Source organism: Trachurus trachurus, assembly GCF_905171665.1.
Source record: "Trachurus trachurus genome assembly, chromosome: 16".
Classification (NCBI taxonomy): domain Eukaryota; kingdom Metazoa; phylum Chordata; class Actinopteri; order Carangiformes; family Carangidae; genus Trachurus; species Trachurus trachurus.
The window spans coordinates 28,707,873-28,733,311 of NC_139902.1; the positions used below are offsets into that span (position 1 = coordinate 28,707,873).

Genomic DNA, 25,439 nt, shown 5'->3' on the forward strand with positions numbered 1-25,439 from the left:
AATGCATGTATCCAACTGCACACCTTAACCTTTATGAACAAATCATATTAGAGGCTTCATTGTGAGTGGAGAAGTTTGTCCTCCTGAAGCCGCTGTACGTCTGACAGACCACCGTCCGCCACAGGAAACACTCAGATAGTTTACAACTCATCTGAGTCATTAGCACCGACACTGTCAAACCAAGAGTTTGAATTTTCCCACTCACATACAGTATGTGATCAAACCGGCCATGGCATCGAATTTTACCTGATCCAAGCAGAGTGGGACGGGTCTTCACAGAACCCTATTTAATCCTCAATTATGGGAACTTATCGTATTTTCTTATTATTTATTTTCTTTCTTTTTTTTACTTTTCTTTTCTTTTAATCAGGCATCTGCCTGGAGGTTTTTGCTCCAACAGTATTTCATTGTAAATGCACAATGACAATAAAGATCTTATTTCAATCGCAACACAGACACAGACCATACAGTATGGTAGGCTCTACCTCAGTCATGTGACATGATTAATGCTGAAGTTTTTTAATGTGTTAATGTTTCCAGATTAATTGCATGCGTTAACGTGTTAACTTTGACAGCCCTAGTTATAACTCTGACAGGCTCCACCCTCCAACACTCGACTTTTTATCTCTGTATCATGGTCCATCAGTGCGGCATCCTTGTTTATCCTGTCACTGAACTGATATTCAGCATTTTCAGCTTTTTGTTTAGTGTGTGAACCCTACATATACAGCATGTACATTAAAGCATTCTGTAGTTTTCCGACCTCTCTGTTAAAATTGATCTTCTCCTCTTGACTGTCTCATCTTGTTGTCCTTGTTTCTCCAGTGTTTGGGGCTAAAGGTTCGGCCGACAGCTGATGACTACATACAATCTCTAACCTACTGGTGCATCACGTAATGAGAAAATCAGGGCCAGACAGTTAAGTCTTTCATTACCTCCCATTAGCGGGGTTTCTCTATGACATTATTAATGAAAGCAGTCCTTGACCTTCCATAGCAATCTACCACTCAGGCATTGATTAAACTCCCTGGGAGACAGACAGAGTGCTGGGGGGTGAATCATGTTGTCTTAAATATTTGATAAATCCTACAAGCAGGAGAAATATGAGCGCTTGTTAACGGAGCCACTCGCAGCAGACGTCCTCTTTAACGCAGTCATATGCATGACCTTCTTAATAAAGATACTGTGTAAAAAGGAAAAAGTCCAATCGAGTCACCTTTTCTTCCTGCGCTCCACACAATCTGAAGTGGAGCTGATGTTCATTTTTGAAGTTAGATCTTTAAATGTCTTTAATTTTTTTTGTGCCTGAGTATATTTCTTATCATCAGGAGGGAAAATCCAACAAAAGAACACTTGAAATTGTTTTTTGTGGGATTGGCAGCTCCTTCAGGCTGGTTTTACTCCACTGATCCCTCAGATCTGTGGACTCAACCAGTGTGGCATTTCTGAAAAAGCTGTGACCAATTTGCAGCTAAATTATTTGTTTTGGATTAGAGGCTGAAATCGTCTGTGGGCAGCGAGTCCATCATCATCACACATACCTCCACTCTGTTCCTCACAGGATCAACAACAAAGGCTGCGAGTGTGAAATTAACAGTGTTATGATCTTAACATATCTTGTCATCTCGATGTAAATGTGTCATTATCACGAGATAAAAGGATTGTGTGTTTCATGCTCTGTCCAATGGGATCCCATCATGTGGAAGAAGAGAGAGGAAGAGTCTGTTTTCCCTGTGGATTGAGAGGAGATGTAATGTGTGCATTAGTGAGTGTATTTAAATCGGTGTTGGCCAGAATAACCCTGTGATTAGACCACAGCTGACTGGCTCCTGTCAGATGTCCAATGGACATAAGGAACCAAGATGGTGGAGCCAATGTAGCTCCCTTACATCACCCTTTCTCCTCTTTCTTTTCATTGATGTATTTTAGTTTGGTTCAATTTGGACAGGTGATGGTGATTTTCTATTTCTTGATATGATGGGTTTGTTTTAGATCAACTCTCCCGCTACTGGAAATCACTTTGTGTAAATCAATCCAACAGTTAAAGGGGAACTACGCATGTAAGTCTGGTCACTTTTTTGCCGTTTCTGTTGTTTTTTTTCCCCCTACAGTTTTGAAGTGTATATTTTACAAGACTATCATAAAAACTCAACTGTCCGTGGAGCAATGTCTACCGAGGTGGGTAACGTTATATATTATTTAAAGGGATACTTCACCCAAAATCAATAATTCACCAATTTTCTACTCACCGTCATGCCAAGGAAGGGTTCGGGGAACTTTCAGAGTCATCAAAAGGCTTTTGGAGTTCCAGGGGGGGTCCGGCTGCCATTGCATTTGCTGCGAGATGTTCGTTCGTCGTTGTAAATCATTGGATGCCTGATGGAAACATGGAAGAACATCCCCCCCTGGAACTCCAAAAGCGTTTTGATGACTCTGAAAGTTCCCCGAACCCTTCCTTGGCATGACGGTGAGTAGATGATTGGTGAATTATTGATTTTGAGTGAAGTATCCCTTTAAGTTTTACAATGTGTATATCTGTGTGGTCTTATCTGTCATCAAAAAGAGATTATGGATTACGGGGCGTGTTTGTGTTGTGGTGCCGTAAAGTAGTCAATGTTTCGCACAAGACGAGATCTTGCAAGGTTGGTAACCATCACAATTTCACTGAAGCTGTTGTGTAAAATCTGTGAGTGATCATCATTAGACTGTTGGTGTTAATATACTCCACTGGTATGAAGGGTCTTGATGTTTTTATCAGCACTTTTGAGTGGAACAGAGTTTGGTTTGAACCCCTTCCCCTCATCAGAGCTGCAGATCTTTACCAGATTGGCTGATGAAAACTTCTTACGTTTGACTAAAAGTGACTGTGTGATCATTTCACAAGTGCTATCAACATATTGAAGCACTGTGATAAATATTAGCTGTGTTCAAACACTGTCTTTTTTTTTTAAAACTGGCTTGTTTTTAAATGACATTTCTTAGCAAACCGAACACACGCTGGTTTTCTCATTAACTCTTAAAACAGTGATGACATCTCCATCGATTCTGTGAAGCCGCTTTGATTCAGCAGCAGTGAACAGAGGAAATGTAGAGTAGCTCCAGAAACTGAGGGCTCGTAGCTCGGCTGTTGCAAAGTTTCACAGTTTTTAAAAGGGTTTTGTGAGGTAAGAAGTAAAAAAAAAAAAAAGTTGTGATTTATGATTAATGAGCTAACATTTGAGAACAGAAGAGAGCTGGGAGTTATTCCACCAAAAAGGTTACAGCTTTAAAATGATTTAGGAAATATTACTAGCTGCCACACAACAGGTCATTTTTACAGAATTATGTGAGTATTAGAAAAATATCTGCAGCACAGGCTCCAGGCCAGGAACAGTGGACTGCATGTCTGTGTGTGTGTGTGTTCACGGCGGCTACGTCCCTGCTACTGCAGCTCTGTGTTGTTATCTGGGGCTTATAGGAAAGGTAACGTTTGTTGTAAAGGTTATTTTGTCCGGTTAATGATGGTGAAATAGTGACGTCCAGGCATTTGAGGCATTGTATGTTTCTTGTTAGACTGATGTTGATCTACTGGGATATTAAAAAGTGACACTATACTAACATAAAGCCTGACTCTCAATATGTTCATAATTTAAAGGATCCACTGCAACATAAATATTGCAATGAAATGAAATATTGAGTCAGTATGTAAAAAAGCTCTTTGAAGTCACATGAATATATCATCGACAGTCAATGGCTGTTAGTATACATCATGACATTACAGACATGTACTGTATGTCACCGTGTATATTATAATGGAGATGTGTTAATCTCTTTGACAACACCTGGAGGCGTGAATAATTTTTGACAGAAAATTCAAGATGATGCTCCACTGCCGTCATTGATGTCATTAGATTCTGAAACCGGGAGAATATGATATCAGCAAAGTCTGGCACCATAAAAAGTGCAATCGAGTGGTTGGTCATGTGACAAGACGTCACTACTCAAAGCTTTGGGAGCTTTGAGCACTCTATCAGCCAAATCCACCTCTATTCAGCTGTTTATATGCGGCATCAAGATGATTTTTAATCGGCGTAGACTACCTCTTTCAATCCGATCAGAAATTTAATCCGATCCGAGTGAATCGGATCCATTAAGGTGTTTACATGAGACATTTTGAATCTGATTGACCTATTAATCTGATTATAAATAGGATTTTTGGACCCATGTTAACGCAGTTACTTTGTCATGTTGTATCTGAAAACTTACCTCCAGATTATTGACCTCCACAAGGACAACGGAAAGTCACTGAGCTAATCCAACACTCCCCAAACGCCAATCTGGACCGAACCCTACAACTCTAGTCTCACAGATACAAACACACACACACAAACACACACCTGTTTGAGGATTCCTGCAGCCATCTCGTGGCCACAGTCAAAGATGATGTGGAACTCCTTCCCTCTCTTCATCTCCTTCAACAGCGGCTTGGCGTCCTTGGTGTCTGCGGGCAGCTGCCGGATCTTTAACCGGATGTTGTACCGCGACGGCGCCTTTATAAGTTCCTGCAGCCGGATTAAACCTGTGGAGAAAAAACCACACAAAGAAAAAAAAGTTGTTGATATTTGAGAAATGATCCCAGTGGCTCCTATGAGCGCAATAAATAAAACGCCAAAATATATGTCTCTGCACATCAATCAAGGTAACAGCTACTCCTGATACATTTGGCAGTGGTGCTTCCGATTAGAGCTGGAGGAATGTGTTTGTGTTGCTGAAATCAATGGCTGTGTCCCAATTCAGGCCCTGGATCCTTGGAAGGATGCAGCACGGCTTCCATGGCTACAACGCAGAGCCGCCTCACCGTACAGGTGGCTAACAATTAACGGCACGCAAAGAATCTTGGGATACAGGAGGCCATGAAGTATAGGTGCAATGTGTCCTCCTAGAACCGGTCAGACAAGGCAAATTGGTAACCCTTTAATCAACAGGCCCCTAATTACATGATAATGTCAAGAAATAACAAGTAATTGCGCCATAATGTCAAGAAATAACCTAAAAATAACGACCAATTTCATAGTAATGTCAAGAAGTATAGCCAAGAAATAACGATTGATAGCGTAGAAATAGCCCAGAAATAATTGATTGTATGAATGAATGGATTTTTTATTTTCGTGTCATGCCACCATTGTGGCCCATCCCATATGGGATTACAAGACACATTTACTGACAAATAAAAAAAACTAGACATGTAATTGACATTTGCAAGAAAAATGAAAGATTTTGGCCTTTCCCAAAAAATTAAAAGCATGAAAAGCATGTGTAATCTTTAGCCTTTATGAAAAACATGACATATGAAATTGACCGTTATTTCTAGGCTATTTCTAGACATTACTACGCAATTAATTGTTATTTCTTCACTATTTCTTGACATTATCATGTAATTAGTGGCCTGTAAATGGATTTGTCGGCCTCATTTGCAGGATCCTTCGAAGTGGGACAGGCCTCATCACGACGTTGTGACGAATGCATCCTCCCAAGGATGCAGCCCCAAAATTCAGACACGGCTAACGACTCTTTGACGACTTCTCCTTCTAGATTTCCCTCTGACTCTCCGTTTCCTCGTCCTCCATCTCCATATCTGCCTCTAAACGTCTTTTAACCTGCATCGCCTCACTATCAGCAGACATTGATGCAACTATACAAATATTCTTGCAAACACAAGAGAACAAAAGGCATATATCAATACTTGCACATTACCTGACATTCATCATTCATCATAGATGACATTGATTCTGTGCTCCCTATCGATCCCCCTCCCCTCCTCTTCCTCTGTATGCTGCTGCTCACTGTTGTGTAGAGGATGTGTGTGAAGTCAACCTTGCCTGGAAATTGACTGTGGGACTTCGGCTGAAGCACAAACATCTTAATTTTGACAGATAAGCCTCGACTGTGACATCCAATAAGTATTCCTGCTCTCAGTGGCTGATCAATCATTTCTGTGTATGTACGTATACATCGCAGACACAGAGATTTTATAGATTGGATTTTGTGCTGTGTGCATTTTCTTCATCTTCTTCTCCTCTTCATAGAGATTAAGATTAGTTTTCAGCATATTCAACATGAACTGCATGGCTGATGAATGAACGCCGGTTACGATGCAGCGTCTGTGCATCAGATTGGTGTGAGGTTTTGCATATAGACAGTTCTCTGGCCTGTTGATCAAAGGCTTCAACACACAACCCATGTTTACTTATCAAAACGCTGCAAATCATGTCAGAAACAATGGTCGAAAAAAAAAGAATAAAAGAAAGAAATCTGGAGGCGTTGGGACTTGGACACTCGCGTATTGTTTCCAACAAACAGTCGGTGCTGATGTCTTTTTATTTCTCGTGCCTACAGCGACCGCAACTTCAACCACGTCGGTGGCCAATCAGATGAGGCTCCATTTCATAACCGTCATTTGCATTTTGGAAAGCACTGCACTTTTTTTTACTTTTTTTCTCTCTCTTCATGGCACCAAAACCCACTCAAGTTTAAATATAACATGCATATCATCAATATAAGTAAAATCACACACAGTTCCATTCTCAGTGACAGATAACACAAGTTAACTGGTGAGTTGCTGAATTACTGACATATATGATGTAACAATGAATGCAATGTGGTAAAATGTACTAAATGTAGCTTCTATTGGTGCACAATGACAAAAACAGATTCAATTTTGATGAATATATTTTTGGTTAACGACTTAAGACATGAGACATCAGTAAATCCTCCAGTCCTGATTTCAGTCTGATAAAAACTAACAAGTGTCTGAGACTAAACAGGATGTCGGGGACGTTAAACATCATTAAGTTGAACATGAGGACTGATCTACCCACCCGTCCATTTTTAAAGCATCTCTCACTAACTCTGACTGAGGAAAGGCTTTTAGAGCTCAGAGTCAGATCTAAATACAAGTTGAAGTTCAGTGGCGGTGACAGTGGAGCTGCTTTTAACAGCCTGACATTAGTTGTGGTGGTTCTTCTGATTGGTTTAGACTCCAGACGTCATGAAGTGGTTTCATTGGTGAAAACCAGCCAGGATCATAAACTGGTGTTTGTCACACTGTTTATTTTCAACAATAAGACAATGAAAAAAGAAAAATCCTACTGGCTGTTTGTGGAGGGAACCATGGTGATGACACCATCCAGGTTGGCCGACAGAAATATATCAGGCCTGTGGTGAAATTCACAATAAATAATACATTTTATGATAAATCTTGCTGCCTACTCACATTGTCCTGAGGTTTGCTGCTATGGTTTGTTGGACTGATGAAGAATACATTTATCTTAGATACAAAATGATACATATTTATGATCATTTACAATTATAATGTATACTTTAATAAGGTATAACTTTAATAATGTCTTGTTTGAAAACAGCGAATGTTCCGTTTGATCCTTTGCAATGAAAAATGCTGAAATTTAAGTAACAGTGTGCACAGCTGAGATCTGGCACTTTGCCTTTAGCAATTGAAGTAGGGACGTATAAGGGTGCACCACAGTGTTTTGTGTGTTTTGTGTGACCTTAATACTGTTGGAGATGAATTACATCTTCAGTTTCAATGCCCTTTGTATGAGAAACTGAGACAGTCGCTGTTTGAGAAAGCCCAGATGAAGAATCCAGACTTATTCTGGATGTCTGAGCATGAAATGTTGTGTTGGTTTTTAAGGAGATCTATGACAGAAAACATTATAAAATCATAAATTACTGTTTATTTTATTGTATATCTTTGAAGATAGTTAGTTTTAAGTTCTTTCTCCTTTATTTTACACACGCTAGCCCAAAAAATGTGCATGACACTTATATAAGACAAATCAATCTATCAGTATATGCAGCGAAAAGTTGCTGTGCTTGTACTCAGTCTAAAGTGAAAACTAAATAATCACCAGTGGATTCACGTCAGCGGGACCAGATGTTATTTTAAATACTGGCCCAGTATCAGTGTGGGCACATCAGCACAGCAACACAGAAAAGAAAGATGAATCTAAAGCAGCACAGCAGTCTCCTGTGTCTCTGCCCACAGCCCACCGTCCCCAGCTGTTTGGCCTATGGCATTATTTGTTTACTTCCTACTTCCACATGAGTGCACTGCACCGTGGGAAACCGGCAGCCCCGCAGTCTGCCGGAGCTTCGGCGGCAAGTCGCTGGTGTCCATTAAATCAAACACTCTGTCGCACACTGATGATGATATCCCCAGAGTGTTGACCTGTGAGACACCGCCAGTGTTGCATTAACCGTTGCATGACAAAGCGACTCCTCGGCCGTGATTCACCACGGCTCGGGCTTCGACTGTGTGGGATATAAACAAAGCAGACTCACAGCATCGCAGCTACATCTCTGTGTGAAAACAATACTTTGAAATAGTGGGACACACAGGGTTAGTATAAAAAAAAAAAAAAAAAACGTAATGGATTCCTATACGGTCCACTGGCCCACCAATGTGGCAGCCCTTTGGGATTTGTCCCGGTAAACCCGCCGGCCGGTCCGACTCCGTCTCACATGAGCAGTGGCCCGACCGTTCACACCAGAGACACTTTTTTTTTTTTTTTTTTCCTTCAGCGGCCCGGTCAAAGAGATTTTTTCGCTCCTCTGCTCTTTTCTAATCACGTCGAGCCGACAGCCGGGGTCGGCTCCAAAACCCTCCGAGTATCAGCAGCAGAGCTAATGGATGGATGAATTTACATGCATAATGTAAAGCTCTTTATGTGCTCCTGGATAAACGGGGCATCACTTCTCTAACAATGAAATTAAAAGAACAAGAGGGAGAGGGAGAGAGGCTTCACTCCTCTTCACTGTGTGTGTGTGTGTGTGTGTTACCTCACTTGCTCTCTGTGTGGAAACCAATGACAAATATGTGGAGTTAAGTGGTGCTTTAAATCACTGAGCATCATTACTGCCGATCAGATTTATTTATTGATCGATGGAAGGTGGCAGGAGGCCCAGACACACACACCTGTGGGGTCACAGTGTCGACAGTGAGATGAACCGAGCGCAACTCCACCTGTCTGTCATTGTAGGAAAAAAGCTTCTTTAAAAGCTTGTGTGTAATGTCATTACATAAAACCTGTTAAGGTATTAGAGATATGTTTTATAATGGACAACTGCAGCATAGCACAGAGAGAAACGTGTCTGTGCTTGACTGTCAATTAGAAGTGGAGTAGAAAACAGGTGCTTCCGAGTCACGTTTTGTTGACCAGTCCATCAGCTCTACAAGGACTGTGTCACTCGGTAACAACATTACCCGACGTCTTTATGTTACTTAAAGAGGAACTATGTAAGTCTGGTCTCTCATCCTCTGTGTTGCTAACCCTCCTCTCGGCCATGTGCATTGGTTTACAATGAAGCCGGCGAGAAACATAACGTTATATATCATATACGATGTTACGATGTGTACATCTGTGTAGTCTTATCTGTCATAAAGAAGAGATTAAGGGTTACGGGTGCGTTTGTGTGGCGTTGCCGCGGAGACGAGAGCTGGGTCGGAGGCTCTGATCTTACAAGGTTGGTTTTCAGTCAAGAGACGCTAGGTGGAAGGCAGAGAGCCTCCATTCTCCCTGGAACTAGTTAAGCTATTTATTAAACCATCACAATTACTCCAAAGTTGTTTAATTAAGGTAAAAATGTAGCAGAGTTAAGCTACAAATCTTGTATAGTTCCTCTTTAAGTCATTGGAGGTCTTGAATGTAAAGAGGCGGACACTGAAGGGGCCACAACAGCAGTCTCTCCTCTGACCATTAGTGATGCAATATTAGGGAGTGTGGCACTTCAGATCTGGATGATGATAGAACCCATATCGATCTTTATTTACCATATGTGTAGGAAACGTTTTTTGGAGGGCATTTGATGCTGTCAATCATCTCTGGAGCTCACAAACTATCATCATGTGTTGTTGTTTAATCTATACACATGATCATTGATGTTTAAAAAGGAGTCATGTGTTGAAAATGTACATTGGTGAATGTTTTTGCCATAAAATAAAATAAATTATTGGCTTACTAGAAAAATAAATTCACCATAAATCAGGTCTGGTTGTTATTTTACAGCTGCTCCTTTGAGCTTTCAATCATGTTCACAAAAGGTTTGTTTACTTTTTGTAGAGTTTTTAAACGCACCTCAGTCAGGGGGTCGATTTAAATAATCTAATTATTCAATCTACAAATATGACATCTGGTCTGAAAAACATTAAGTTTAAATAATCTGTAATCATCCAAACTCTCAGACTTGATCCCGTGGGAATGAGCCGTCTCTACAGCTCCTGTTGGAAAAACATCTGTCCTCATCTGTCCGCTGCCTGTGCTCCCTTACAAATGTGTTATTATTTTCAGACAACACCATGTTTTTCGGAGCCCTTGAGCTCTGCCATCCCCCTTTGTGCTGCAGGAACAAATAGCTCCCACTGTCTCCCCGGGCAACAGGCCAGCGGTGTTTGTGTATGTGTGTGTGTGTGTGTGTGTGTGTGTGTGGACCCGAGTCAAATGAATTTGACACCGACACTCTCAAACAAATTATCAATAAATAACATAACACAACTGAGTTTGGACTCCTCATGTCTGCTCTTGGACTCCAGCCGGACAACTTTGAAAGACGCTCCTCACGCCGGGTCGAGCTGATCCATGTATTTTTAGGAGTTTGCAACAAAGAACTGGCACAAAATCCGATCAGCGGCTTCTGATTCACTGTGTACGTGACAGATGGACAGACGCGTGGACAGATGGACTCGTGCTGATCCATTTAGGATTTCGCCGCAGCGCCCCACCGCGTCTCCGCAAACTCTCAACGTCTCAAAGAGTCGAGGTCTTCCAACGCGGTTTGGACGTGGAGTGATGATGGGCTACAAAAATAAATAAATATATAAATCTCCTCTGGCTTAATCTGCATGTTGATTATACAAGTTGAGTGTAGAGTGGAGGATCAGGCGGGAGCGGCAGCAGCGATCCCAGTTTTTACGGTTAGTTAGTCAACATCAATAAAAGCGGGCCCGACACATCTGACTGCTGCACTCGCTCATCATAAACACCTGTCAGAGCGCCGCTTCTCCAGCTTCTTCCTTTCTCTCTTTAAAAACAGAAATAAATAAATAAATAAATAAATGATAAAAAGCGCTTCCCCGCTCCACTCTGCATGGGCGCCGGCGCTGATCAGTATTGACGGTGCCTAATGCGCGGCGACTGTTCTAGGATCCATATTTAACTCTGCATGAATATTTCATCCACTCTAAGCGTTTATTACGGGGCTGTCTGGGAGTCTCCTGAGCGTAAAACAGTTTGGCTCGCCTGTGATAAATATCCTTGCGATGGGGGGGAACGGCCCCTCAAACTCCCCCCGCCCCCGCCACGCTCTTTTCCCCCCCCCCAACAACTCCCTCTCCAGCGAACCGCCGGCGTCGACGGACGACGAGGAGCAGAGAAAGTTCCCTTCACCGGGGCCGCTCCATCATTATCAGCCACTGGAAGACATTAGAGTGATTCCCCGCAGACGGCCGATGCACAGCGTTGCATGATGGGAGCGATGGTTGATGAGTCACTGAGCCGCAGACTCCCAGGGTCAAGGTTATTAATGCGATCCTCGCCACATCAGCGGGCTTATTTATGTTCAATTAAATGCGTGGAGAGCGTTGGAGAGAGATTAAAGCGCGGCCGGCAGTCAGAGGTTCTAATGGCTGCTCAGGAATGTGGAGGCAGAACACGCTGCCACCGCCGCCGCCGCTATAAATACACCTCCGGGTGTAAATGTGGGCCAGCCACAACAGTAAAAATGGTCTTTGTTATTAGAGACACTGTAGTTCCTCCAGCTCTAAATCATTCTGTGCTGTAAAAAATATAAAAATAAAGAGCCTGTTCCCTGAAACACCACTTTATTTTTCTGCAATTAACTTCCACACATATACTCTTAGCACGTATTAAAGCCACAGAGGGGGATGGAAAGTTGTTCTTCTGCCACGAAAACGAGTTCAAAGTAATTAATTTTGGAAAATGGGAGCAAATATATTTAGTTACTGAATATCAAGATACACAATGCACAAATCAAAGGCAATGAAACGCAGGGGTGGAGCAGGAGAATGAGGCCCAGCGGGCCTGTTCTCCTCTTCATACATCTACTGTCACACAGTTAGTCATTAAATCAGCTCAACACTAAACACCAGCTCCTGGAGCGGCTGGTGCCTTTAATCTGTTCACACCACGTTCACACAAATATTAAAACTTCACAAGACTGATGGAACTCTATTTTATTTTTTATTTCTTTTTACTTTTAAACAGGCCTGATTGATGTTTATATTGGTTGTCATATAGTTTAAGTCAAATTTATTTATTGGTGTTTTAGGTCAGATTACTGTTCATTATTATTACATTGTTGTTTGACAGACAGGTTATATCCACTGGTTTTGAATGGATTTGATTGTTTCTGTGTCTCTAATGTTTGGTTTTATAACGTATTGTCAAGTTTCTGTTCTGTTTTAATTGTTTAATTAGGTGTCAGCTTACTCTGGTGCAATAATCCTGACAGATAAACAACAAACTAAACTAAACTTAACTTCTGGTTCCTCCTCTGACCGAAGCTCCAACACATGGCTGAGTCTGTTTGATGTTTCCAGCTTAAAACATCTTGATGCTCTCTGCTCTTTCACCCGGATCACCTGGTGGGCGGAGCCTAAAGCCTAAACTCAGGTTTATCAATCAGGAAGTAACCAGTGATAGGACATCATCTAGAGCTGCTCACTATATAGACAATTGTAAAATAACAATAACTAATACCAACAATTGCAAAATAACAATAGCTAATACCAATAAAATCGCTCATCCTGATTTATTCATTCCACAACTCATGCAACAGGCGAGTTGAAGAAACACTTCATACGGTTTCATCAAACAAAGCAAAACAAAACAAACATGAGAGCCAATCAGATAAGTTGCTCTGCAGATACTACGTTTTGAAGAATGAAACTAATACGAGACTCATTAATACTCACTGGATATAAATGTCGTACTATCCAAATGAGATGAAACGTGTTGATGAAGAAGAAACTTCAAAATAAAACTGCTAATTTTAAAAATGACCTACTTTCTACTTTGCTTTTCATTTCCCCCCTTTATCTCTGCCTGTTTGTGTGTTTATAACTGTTTTTATCACACATACATGTGAAGTTGCTCATAGAAAAGAAAACAAATGAAAATAAAAAACAAACACCTCCTTCTTAAAGCAGCTGCTTCTCACACAGCAGCACCTGTAAACGTTGCTGTTACCGACATCACAGTGCAAGAGCCACATTCATGGATCCACTTCAGCCTGGCATCTGACACCGATGCCGTTTGTTGCCTTCACTCCTCATCAACACTCTGTGCAGATGTTGTTTTCACTGCTGCACTGTCACCATTAACACCCAAAGGCAGCTAAAAGGCAAAGTGAAGACAGATAGAAGAAGAGTAGTTTTTCCATTCACACCTCCTCTCTGGGGAAATCAGCCGTGTAAGGAAAAAAGCTCATATTATACAACTATACAAGATTTAAAAGGTCTCCTGTGGCTGAGTGTCCTGAATTTTCCACAAACCACGAAAAATATAAAAGAACTGAAAGAGTAAATATGTGATTAAGACAGAAATGCGGTGTATTGGTGCAACAACAAATAACCTTTCCTATGTGAAACTGAGGATTGACTATAGGAGCTTTGGATCTGTGTTTTTGTTCATTATTATTCATCTCTGTTCCTATCATCATCCTTTCTTAGACGTTTTACACTTTACTAATGATGTTGTGTTTGATAATTGTGATGGATTGTAAACATAACATTCAGGTGAACCAGTATGATGAAGGCGTCAATGATGGCACTCATCATCAGCTTCACCGTGTGTCGATTTGATTCTCACATACTCATTAGTTCAAATCAACATGTTCCTTTATAGTTTGGTATTGAGTATTCATTCAGTTCAGTATTATTGTTCCTTCACTCAGCCATTTCCAGTTTTAATCCACGCCAGGTGTTAATATTCAGTTTGAGCTCCAGCTCTTCTCTGTCTGTTTCTGTTGGAGCTTCTTCTGTAATTAGCTTCATTCCATCTGTTGTGATGTGACTTAATTATTGATGTCGCCAGGAACCAGTCGATGTTCTTTTTCATCCCAAATTGTTCAGTTCCCTTTGATTTCATACTGGTCCAACCGTCCTTAGTTGCTCTCAAGTCAAAATGACAAAAGACACAAGACAATATAAAACACAGAGAACATTGCGGCTGCCATTAGCATTCCAACGCTGGCCGAGTGGGATTAGCACAGTGGATTGTGAAGAGTCAGTGAGCCCTTCTCTAAACAGGCTGTTGAGTGGTAGTGGAGCGTATGATGGGACTGGGACTGCTGGTGTGGAGCCTCACACACATCAAATTGAAACAGATTAATGGAGGGGTCCTGGGACTCCGGCTGAGAGTGCGCTCTGGTAGAATATATATGCTCTTTAACAAGAAGAGGCATATTCTGAACCTTATATATATTGCACTTTACTTAACAACATTACTAAGAGCTTTGCAAAAAAGAATAAATAGGAAGAGAAATAGAATCAATTCGATCAAAATGATAGTATGAATAATTTATCTCAAGTGCTTCCATGAAAGCAAGAGTTTTATAAAGTTTATGAGGAACCAGAACGGAGCCTTGAGGGACACCATATCACCACTGGGCCATCCAGGAAGTGGAAAGCGTCACCTCTATGTGCTGTTAGCAGGAGGTGATTGGTGCAGCGTCTGCACTGTAAAGTGCTCTGAAACTGGACTAGAAACACTTTTATTGCTCATAAAAGAAATCAACTTAGGAGAAATTACTTTGTATAGAAAAAAGACAGCTTGGAGATTGGTCTATAGCTGCTGAGGGAGAGTTGGGTCTAAATTAAGTTTCTTCGGCAATGAATGAATAATGGTGTGTTTAAGACTGTCAGGGAAAAAAAAGAGACGCAAGCGAATTGTTGAAAATGTATAAAATGACAGAGCTAACAATGGAAAATCTCTTGTTCAGCAGCCTGGTGGGGACGGTATCGAGGATGTGGAGGACTGCACTCTCCCTCACTGAAGCTGTAATGGGCTGAAAATGGGAGATGGAGGCAGAACTAACACGGGGGATGGAGGGAAAAAAAGAGGGATGGGGCTGAATATTGGACCTGATACTCAACCTTTATTTGCAATGCGAGCCAGATATTTCTCACACAGTTACAGGGACCATGAATAACAGAGTTAACTACTTTAACTAACTTCTATGTCGGCTAGAGTCACGTAAGAAATTAACCATGAGTTCTTGGGGAATGGTCACATCTGTGGAATCTCCATGTAGTTAATGAACAGCTGTGGAAATTACGCAACTAGGAAGCCCAACAAAGCTGCATGATGGTTTATCAAGATGCAAAGATACCAATACAATGTTAGTCACAATTAACATGACTTTTTTTTTTAAAACAAGGATATTCAAAATGATCCAAGGTAAAGGGCCGTTACCAATGTGGCTTTAATGAAAATGCAAAAGTTGTCTAGCTAATCAGACATCAGCTAATTAACTCACAGCTAAAGTGTTGGTGAAAACTCACCGCTCAGTCTGAACTTAATCTAATATCCACAGCTACTGTGAATATCTACCATTGTGTTCTGTGTTTTCCACATTTTTCCTGCTAATGGATTAATACTGTCCGATCTTTATCTCAGGTTTGTCTTCACCTTCCCATGGAGGAGTTTCTTTTTGGGTGTAGGGATGTGTCTGTAGAAATTTACATATTCTATTTGTTCTGTGTTTGTTTTAAATAGATTGCACTGAAATCAATTTATGCAATCTGTACAATTTGCTTACATCAACAAATTCCCTCTTCCTGCGTGTGGTTCATGAAGGTGATGATGAAGTCGGCACCAGGTCTGGACAGTTTACATTCACCTGAGTACTGTGCTTAGGTATATTTTGCGATTATCTACTTTCCTTGAGGATTTTTTTTTTAATACCTCTGACACTCTGTATTTCTTGTTTTGAAGCAGCTTTTTGCCAATGTATGGATTTTGTTTTATCTTTGAAAAGTAGATAGATGATTTACTCACAGAGGAAAAACAATCACATCAATCAAACTCCTGCCCTGTCAGTCACTGTCAGTCTTTCAACCTGTCACTATCCAAACAATGGTTCATCAAATAAAGATGTGGCAGAAGATTCTTCACCAGAGACCGCTGATGAAGGTTTATTAAATATAAAGATTCATTACATTTTAAATGTCCATTGAGTTTCCTACAACTGAACTTCATCACTGACTAAAATAAAAAATAGTTTTAAACACTTAAACTACTAGAGTACCTCATTTAAACTGAACAACTTGTCCCACAATCTTGTTGTAGAATCTTGACACAACACTTCACTCTCTAACTATAAAGAGCTGTCAATACAGAGAAGCTCAGCACAATAAAGACATCAATCATCTGTTATCTATCTGATTGTGGGAGGTGTCAACTGCCAGAAGAATCAGAGACTTCACCAGACTTAACTGAGTTAAATAGACACTGAATAGTTAAAAAGAAAAAAGAAAAATAATGGGCTGGGTGTTCAATTGGAAAGTTGGTCTCAGACTTTAACTCATCAGACACGGTAATCAGGATGTCAATTAGGTCGTGCATGGTGCACCACCCTCAGAGCTAAAAAGCACCGGCTCAGCCTCCACAGTAACTGGTCAATGGACTGCTCTTATATACGTAGCACTTTCCTTGTCTTATTGACCGCTCTAAGTGCTCCACCATACATGTCACATCCATCCTGTGTGAAAAGCCCAACATGTTAGTTAAAGTCCAACATGGAAACACTCACCAGGAGAGGCCAGACTTTGCCCTTTGAAACACAGTATATTACTAAAATGCTGCATTTCACTGCAGTAACTTAGGGAAGTATTGTTGCTCTATCAAGTTTGGGGCCGTAAGAAACAGAGATTAGAGAAGAAAAATTAAAGTAGCAGAGTTTGTGATGTGATATCCTGACCTTCAGTCCACAGGATGTGCTAAATTTACTGTTGTAAGTCTACAGTCTGAGTCTGAGCTAAAAGTTTGCCTTTAGAAAACTAATTGAGAGCCACAACAACACATTAGTCACTTTTTCCACTGTGGTAAACTACACTGGCCCCCTGAAAATACAGAAACACACTGCCACTTCAGTCTACAACACAACATGAATTATTCTAGCAGACTCGCTGAGACGAGGCGACATGAAGGTCTGATCCTGACCACAGCCTGGGAGGCACGCAATATTTTTTTACTGGACGACAAGTCCAACAGGTTGACCACTTTAGTTTTCCCATTGTATTGTGTATTTGCAGCGCTTGTTGCTGTCAAATTGATGAAGATGTTTTCTGAATCTGCAGTTGCAGTGTTTTGAACTCTCAGGGCCACCATAGTTATCTGATTGTCTGGACATTTTGAAATTGGAACAAGTGTCAACGAAGATGTATTGCTTTAAAAACAAATAAACTGTGAGGAAGAAAAATCTGGTGATCTGATCTTTTTTTTCTCTCATGAGTTTATGATTTAAGAACAGGAGACAAAATGTTTTCCCAGTCCAATCTTCTCAAAGGTTACTTCTTGTTCTTTTTCAAACTTGAAAAGAAAAACTGGATTTAACAAAGATCAGACAGGCCCACCCTCTAAATACCACTGTGGCCTGTCAGATGAGCCTCTTCATTATTTTTTGCCTCTCTCAAATGATGACTTGAGAATTACACCATGCAGCCATCCATATTACTTGCACTGAACATGTTGTCAAGATGACCTTTCATCAAGCACCACAACCAGAAAGAAAAGGAGAAGCCAGTGATGGATTACAGACTTTGAGTAAAAGCATACGGCAATAAAAAAAAAAAGAAAAAGAAAGAAAGAAAAGTGCTTCACAGGAAGTTTCCGAGGCTTAAAAAGTAAAAGAGTGCAGAAAAATTAAAAATGACTATGAGCTGAGTCACGGTGAACGGAGATGTGATTCGTCAGAGGTAATACAGCATCTCCTTCCTGTCCTCCGTCACCTGGGGGACGGTTTCAGAGTGCTGCTGCTGCTGCTGTGATATAAAAACCAGGGTACAGACAGGAAGCACTTGACTGGGCTGATAATGAGCCTGATGTTTTTGCACTGGAAGAAGCGGAGCCAAAGTTTTCTATTAACCCAACGCTGCGATCCGTGGTGCAGTGTCACAACAGCCCTCGGCCGGTGCTTTGAAACACAGTGTGGACGATTTGGTCCTCGTGATTCTTCAAGATCTTGTTGATCCATTGATCATCTCAGAGGAGATGGTAGGTCAGGATGTTATTTAGTTTCTGCACACATCTGGGTGCGCATAAATCGTCAATATCACAACTGATCTTAGAAGCTGAATCGGGGACAGGTTGACCAAGAATACACCTTAAAGGGATAGTTCAACATTGTGGCAAATTGGCCCATTGCCATAATCCCTATAGTTTTAGCAGTAGGTTCGTTACCTTAAGTTGTTGGTGCAAGCTATTTTTAGAACGGCGGAGCAGAGCCGTGAGCTGCTCAGAGCTACGCTACGGTAGGGGTGTAAGAAAATATCGATACGGCACAATATCGCGATATTTTGAACGGCGATACTGTATCGATACAAGGACGCCAAGTATCGATATTTTATTATATAAATTGAGATGAAAAAAATGGTGAATTTATTTTTTTTTGGTACTAAAGTTGTAGTTGCTTGTTCAGCCCAGTAGATGGCGTTGTTGGAGGCATCAGAGGAAGAGATCAGGAAAGCCTCATCATTGTTTTAATCACAGGTTTATAAAGTGTAGAATGTGCCACAGTGCGACCGACACCGACTGATACTCGTCCGTAGCAAAGCAAACCCCAGTGCAGTGTGCTGGATGAGCTCGGCTTTCTACGCCGTGAAGGACCAGGAGAGACCGGGGCTGCACCTGGTGCAACCCCACTGAGGCGTCACCTCAGGCGGCTTGTCAGATCACCTAAACGGGGCAAGCCAGGCTGCGTCTGTGCCGAGCTACATGCTAATCCACACACGCTAACAGCGCCTGCACTCATGCCACCAAGCGTCCGCTCCCTCGTCAACAACACGGATTACTGCAGACTCTTCACAGCTTCTCGGCGTAGCGGAGGAGCCGCTGTGTTCACGTTGTCACGGAAACCAGGTAGAACCGGAGCACCGCGAGCGCTGCAGCCCAGCTGGAGGAGCTAATGCTACAGAGCTGACCATAGACTGTAGAGCCGACAGGCTCCGCTAGCCGCTAAGGTAACGGGAGCTGGTGTTGTTGTGGTGCGAGATGCCGCGGTAGGTTCCGCTCACTGCTCAGCACACGTGGAAATCCACAGCTGTTTGTTGTGTTTGTGTGACGGACGAGTGTCTCTCACTGCCAGTGTCTGTGTGTGACTGCAGTCTGTGTGACTGCAGCCTTTATTGCCAGACAGGACGTGGAAGCGCAGGAGTGTAAATATACAGCAGGTTATGTCAGTCTCAGATAATAAGGTTATTTCATTTTCAATTTAACATTTTTATTTAAATGTAAAACTACATATTTAATTTTATTTTTACTTGTAGGAGTGCAGCAATCTACATGTTTGTATTTAATTAATTTGAACTAGTATGAAATACAAACAATTTGTCAGATGCATATATTTGCCCATTTTGCATCAATACAAAAGATTGAAGTGAGGTAAACAGACTGAGAAGTTTGTCTTATTAGAAAACACAGATGTTAACAAAGTTTTCATTTGGTGATGAATTACTACTATCATTTAATGTAAATATAGGCCTACAACTCGGATTTTAAGATGCATAATACATTCTTAGTTTTTCAGCGAACTATGTAATATCGCAATATATTGCACAATTTGGATATCGCAATATATCGCAATATATCGTATCGTGACCCAAGTATCGTGATACGTATCGTATCGTGAAGTCCTTGCCAATACACACCCCTACGCTACGGAGGCTCATGGGATTTCTTGGTTTCACTCATCAAACTCATCAAATACACAATCCAACAACTCCAAAACGCTCTGGTGGACAAGTTGTGACCTTAACATTCACCACGCTATGAGATAGTTACCTAATAACGGAACATTACATGACAGAGTTGTTTTTGAGGTAAACGCAAAGACCGCCTTAATAGCGTAGCTCTGAGCAGCTCGCAGCTCTGCTCCGCCATTCTAAAAATAGCTTGCACCGACAATTAAAGGTAATGAACCTACTCCTAAGGCTATAAGGATTATGGCAATGGGCTAATTTGCCGAAATGTTGAACTATCCCTTTAAAGCAATTCATGGTGACTTATATTATTTTTCATTATAGTCCCACTTTTTGGAGCTCTCTTGTCCTTTGTCTTTTCTGTATCATTTAAAGCACATTGAGTCCACACCTGGCGTATAAAGTGTGCTATATAAATTTATACTTGCATACAAGCTGACGTTAGGTGTTCTTAGTAGTGTTGCAGTCAAGACCACCTAACCCAAGAGACAAGACCAAGACCAGAGCATAGCAAGACCAAGACTTTGAGGGGGTTGAGACCGAGTCAAGACCAAGAAAAAATGTACAGTAGGTTGAATATGTGGTGTCTCAAATACCACAACACTAGTTCCTTGTCAAAGATAGAGCACTATCTTCAAGGTGCAACGATCCATAACCTGCTGCTCTGGTCTTTCTCAATAAGACTCAGGGAAATGATCTGAAAAGATTCAGCTGGAGGTCAAGCTAGCTTCTAACCTCTTCATGCAGAGGCCATTTTTGGCAATTTCCGCCTGTTTTTGTATCACTGCAATTAAAGCTTTTTATTTACAGAAGTACTAATCCCACAACTATGGTTAATGGCTTAAATGAAAGAAAACCTTTGTCCCTTTACATCTATATCTATAAAATATTGAATTGAGTCATTCCATAAAAAAATGGGCTTCTGAAATTACAATTTTTTTTTGAAAAAAAAAAAAAAACGAGTTTGAAAGTTTTGGTGAAAAGGTGATATATCAAAATCCTAATTATAAAACAGGTTGAATTTTACATATATGGTTCACACACTCCCTGTCCACATATGTACCAAATTTTAGGTTGATATGTAAAACTACTGAGGCACTATAGAGTTTTTCCAAACAGTGTCCCTTGGCGATGTACAGCGTGCAAAAACTGTCCAAAATTGTCCAATTTGGCTAAAATGCACACTGCAAGATTTTAGTGAGATTTTTTTTTTTTCCAAAAGATAACTTACTGGGGCCAATCACACACTTTATGGCTTTTAGGAACACCAGTTACATAAGTAAAATGCCATTTGAAAATTTAATTTATGGGGATGAATATTTAGTGTCCAAAACCCATCCAAACAGGAATTTACCTATTTTCGCCTGTATTATATTGTTATTTTCCTTTAAAACTCCAGAAGTAAACATCCCACAACCATCAGTGATGGCTTAAATTAACAAGGACATTTGAAATAGTTCATTTTGTCTTTTATTATTATTTTAATTAAACTTGGGGCAGTAAAAACACACTTTTTGTGGAGACTTGTATTGCTTACCTGTTGACACTAGGGGGAGAGGGAACCACAGGAACCAGCTGGGTGCAGGCTTAAGCTTTGCCCAATCAGGGATCATTATACATCAGGTCACACCTTAGAGTCTCTGCTATTGGACCAAAAAGTTTTCACCCCCGTGACTTTGATTGACAGGCGACGAGAGATGCGCAAAGCGGGTGCGCAGTCTGACGGATAATAGCTCATAGCATTAGCACTGCGGGTAAACGTAACCATTGAAGGATTATCTGGTCACGATGGATTAAATCACCCATGCCTGTTTTGTCGAGCACATCTTCAGCTTGAAAAAGAGGGTAAGCTGTAATTTTATTCAGTGTTTAGTGGGTCTGTGACTGTTTATGTCCGTCTTTTCGGCACTCGAAAATGACTTCCGGGTTTGTTTGTGTAGAGTGAGCAGGCTTGTTTAAACCTTTAATGGGGTAAAAACTGCATTTTTGTGCTTTGCCTTTGTTTATATGACAGTTTATGATTTTTTGGTGGTGAAAGAAGAGGTGTACAGATGGTACATATATGTTAAAATCACCTTCGTTGTTGACGTGACGTCACTTGCGGGCTGCCGTAGTCTGATATTGTTTGAGACATTTTCAGTGACTGTGAAAAAACCGTAGCACCTAAAAACTTCATTTTTTTTTCTACATGTTGCCGAAAGTGTCCTTAAAAGGTCTGTGGTGGAGTTTTAATTACAGCAGGCCTACTTTCGTTTGTATTAAGGACGCCGTTCGTGTGTTATTGATTTGGGACGCCGGCGTCCCAACCACTAGGGGGCCTGAGTGAACAGGCTAAGGACGATAGCTTCAAGCGACTGCTGCTGTCAATGACAGGAAGTGCAGATCCTTTATGGTAAAGAACGCTGCTCTGATCGGAAAAAAAGGGAGCGGTATGAGTTCCACGTTGTTTTTAATCTTTAACGCTTGCTTGTACTGGCGGCATACCGCTGCTAAGTTTCCCCAATAACTCTTTGTCGGATCATCTTGAAACTTCACAGATGTTTTGTAGAGGAAGTGAAGTGTTTGCTGTGACACTTTGCTGTGATTCCACTGATGCATGATGTTGTGTTGCTACCAAAGTTAAGACCAACCCTGCACCACCCTTCTCCAACACAGAGACATCACTGTGTTGCATGATGTGAAACCACTTGAGAAGCTTTTGGCTTCATCCTTATCAAACCTCAGGAGAAAGACAAGAGGAGATAAAAACACCCATGGTAGCCTGAAGGACTGAAATAGGTTTAATTAAGCAATTAAAGACATATTGATCGGCAGTCACTTTCTCTCTCTGTCTATAACCCCCCTCTCTCTATCACACCATGAGTGGCCTCTGAGCAGCTTGCCAAGCTCATAAATTATAAATAAATTCCTTAAGTGACTCAAGCCTGATGATTAAACATGTCTAAACATGTTAATTAGCCTTCCAACTATTCAGTTATCCAGTTTATATTAGTCTGTAAATGTTAATAATAATAAGCAGTAATGGAGATGGTTGGTCCTGTGTATTCTGAATGACCACTGTTCAAACTATATATTTTCCTTAACATTCTGTGTAACACGCTGTAACAAACTATTGTGTTTAGTACCACTTTTGATTGACCACAGAGATAAGCTGGAGTATCACTGAAGCCAGCATCTTTGCAGTGTAAAACTCAATTAAATTAGTCTCCCTGGAGTAATAAACGTTCCACATCAGTTCCTCTCCCATTTCTTGAAACAAAGGAATGAATATTTATTAAATGCAAATTTCAAAATCGGGGGAGCAAAAGGCCGTTTCTCCGCCTAGAACACACTCCTAGGGTGGTCGGATGGTTAAAAAAAAGAGAAGAAGATCTGACTGGCTCTGTTTCTTGCTTCGCTTGTTTTCCTTCTCAGCTTTTTTCTTTGTCCTTTAACATTTCCAACAATCTTCTCTCCTCGTTTTACTTTTTCATATTCCTGGATTTTCTTTTTCCTCTTCAGAACGAGTGCAGAATATTTTGGGGAAAATAAATGAAATGATGAATTAATTATCCAAATAATTGCAGGTTTAGTAGCTGCAGCTGTACTCTGAGGTGGAGGAGACTGACTCAGCTTCTCTCTGTGGCAGACTGAAGTATCGTCTAATCTGAACCAGGGGCAGCAGCAACAACAGCCATGACTGAAGACTACTGTATGTTGTTTGATTACAGATGAACATATGTGTGTGTGTGTGGAGTTCATAGTGTGAACAACAGAGAAGCAGTTGTGTTTTATTGTGCACTAGCCTGTTCTCTCTTATGACCTAATCAAAGTGTGTAGCAGCAGCAGTAGCAGCGGCGGTGGTGGTGGTTGTTGTTGTAGTTGTGTGTTTTCAGGTAGTTGTATGGATATTATGGGCTGGCTGGGAGAGCTATAACAAATGCTGCTGCCATCTCAGTTTTGCCATTATAAAGTTGAGCCGTTAGAGCAGTCCCATTAAGGTTATTGATTTTCTTGTTTGCTCCCTGCTTGGTGGAGAAACAGCACAAACAGAGAAGTTGTTTCCTACCTCCTTTATATCCCATTCCTGAAAAACAGACACGGTTTAAGAGCAGCAGAGGTAGAGGGGGGGGCAAGGGGAGAACCCATGAGAATTATATGGTAATATAAATGTTCTGCTGCACTGACTTTGCTCAGCATGCCGGCCGGCCAGGCGGGCGGGCGGGCGACGTGCTTCTCTTACCGAAAGAGGAGACGGAGAGATTTAAATGAAATGGAATCCTGCCCAAACGTCGTCAAGATCCTCGTTAGATGTGTTTTCCATTTGCCCTCGGTGTCCACCATCAGCACTATCTGTCCTCCCTATCAGGTCTGCTGCGTAAATGGCCAGCAATGAGAAGAAGCAGAAGCTGTTTTTTTTTCGCACGTCGAGCAGCGAGAGGCGAGACTCATTTCCTCTCGCTGAGACAGAAAATCAAGCCACGATTAACCCCATAGTGAACTTACTTTGTCCATGGTACAAGTTAATTAACAGGCGTGGCGGGATCAGCGGCTATTTATTTCTCATTAACGCCGCCTACATGACCTGTAGAGCAAAGACCCACCAACACACACACACATATCTTACTGTATAACTTAGAACATTATATTGACATACATTCATTTCCTCTCACCGTACCCAAATCCAAACCTACCTGCAGCACAACCGTATAAACATGTCGACACCTTAAAGAGGAACTCTGTCTGATTTATCCTGTGGCTATGCTACATTTTTACCTTAATTAAAAAGGCCCGGACTAATTGTGACAGTTGTGATAGTTAACTACATGACCTGTGACTTGTTACAAGTGAGAATGGAGGCTCTCTGCCTTCCACCTAGCATCTCATGGCTGAAAACCAACCAGGAAACCAGGTTTCGTGTGCATAAATGAACCAACGAAGCAGAAGGCGTAAGGAAAGAAGGAGGAGGAGGAAACAGCAGCTAGGGCAAGGCCATAATTTTTTTTTTTTTAAAAAGAGCCAGGCAAAAATATATATATATATATTAGAATCTGAACGCTGGATGTCACATTTTCCCCCCATTTTACACACTAGACCTTTAACAACATCCACAAATACTGTATAATACAACTCAAATTACTATGTATTAAAAAAAATGGATCGTTGTCACAAACTCCCACCTTTACACGTCCTTAAAGCTTTGAAAAACTGAAACGTCTTTAATAATGTTACTATGCTGCAGCTTTAACGTGGAAAATACAGGGAACAGCTGCATTATTAAGTCTGACACACGTCAACCAACTGCTTCACCCAAGACAGTCTGTAGCCTGTGTTTGTTCGATATGTCTCCAGCTGTGGGTGATGAAGTACCACTACCACAAAATAGAAATACACTATGAACGCCCCCTAGCTGTACTTTTTACTACCATTACATATGTGGGAGGAAAAAGTGGCACAAAGCCTTTTT

General features: G+C 41.1%; 1 protein-coding gene across 2 annotated transcripts in view; it reads right to left on the minus strand.

Annotated features, from left to right (window-relative positions):
- The window catches only part of grik2 (glutamate receptor, ionotropic, kainate 2), a gene marked incomplete at both ends in the record, with an annotated part of 312,879 nt that overhangs the window by 176,040 nt on the left and 111,400 nt on the right, over window positions 1-25,439 (minus strand). For both annotated transcript variants that reach the window (XM_083989928.1, XM_083989929.1), the window contains one exon: window positions 4,377-4,558. In XM_083989928.1, coding sequence (XP_083846054.1) covers window positions 4,377-4,558 — 182 coding nt within the window. The remainder of the gene's footprint in view (window positions 1-4,376; window positions 4,559-25,439) is intronic.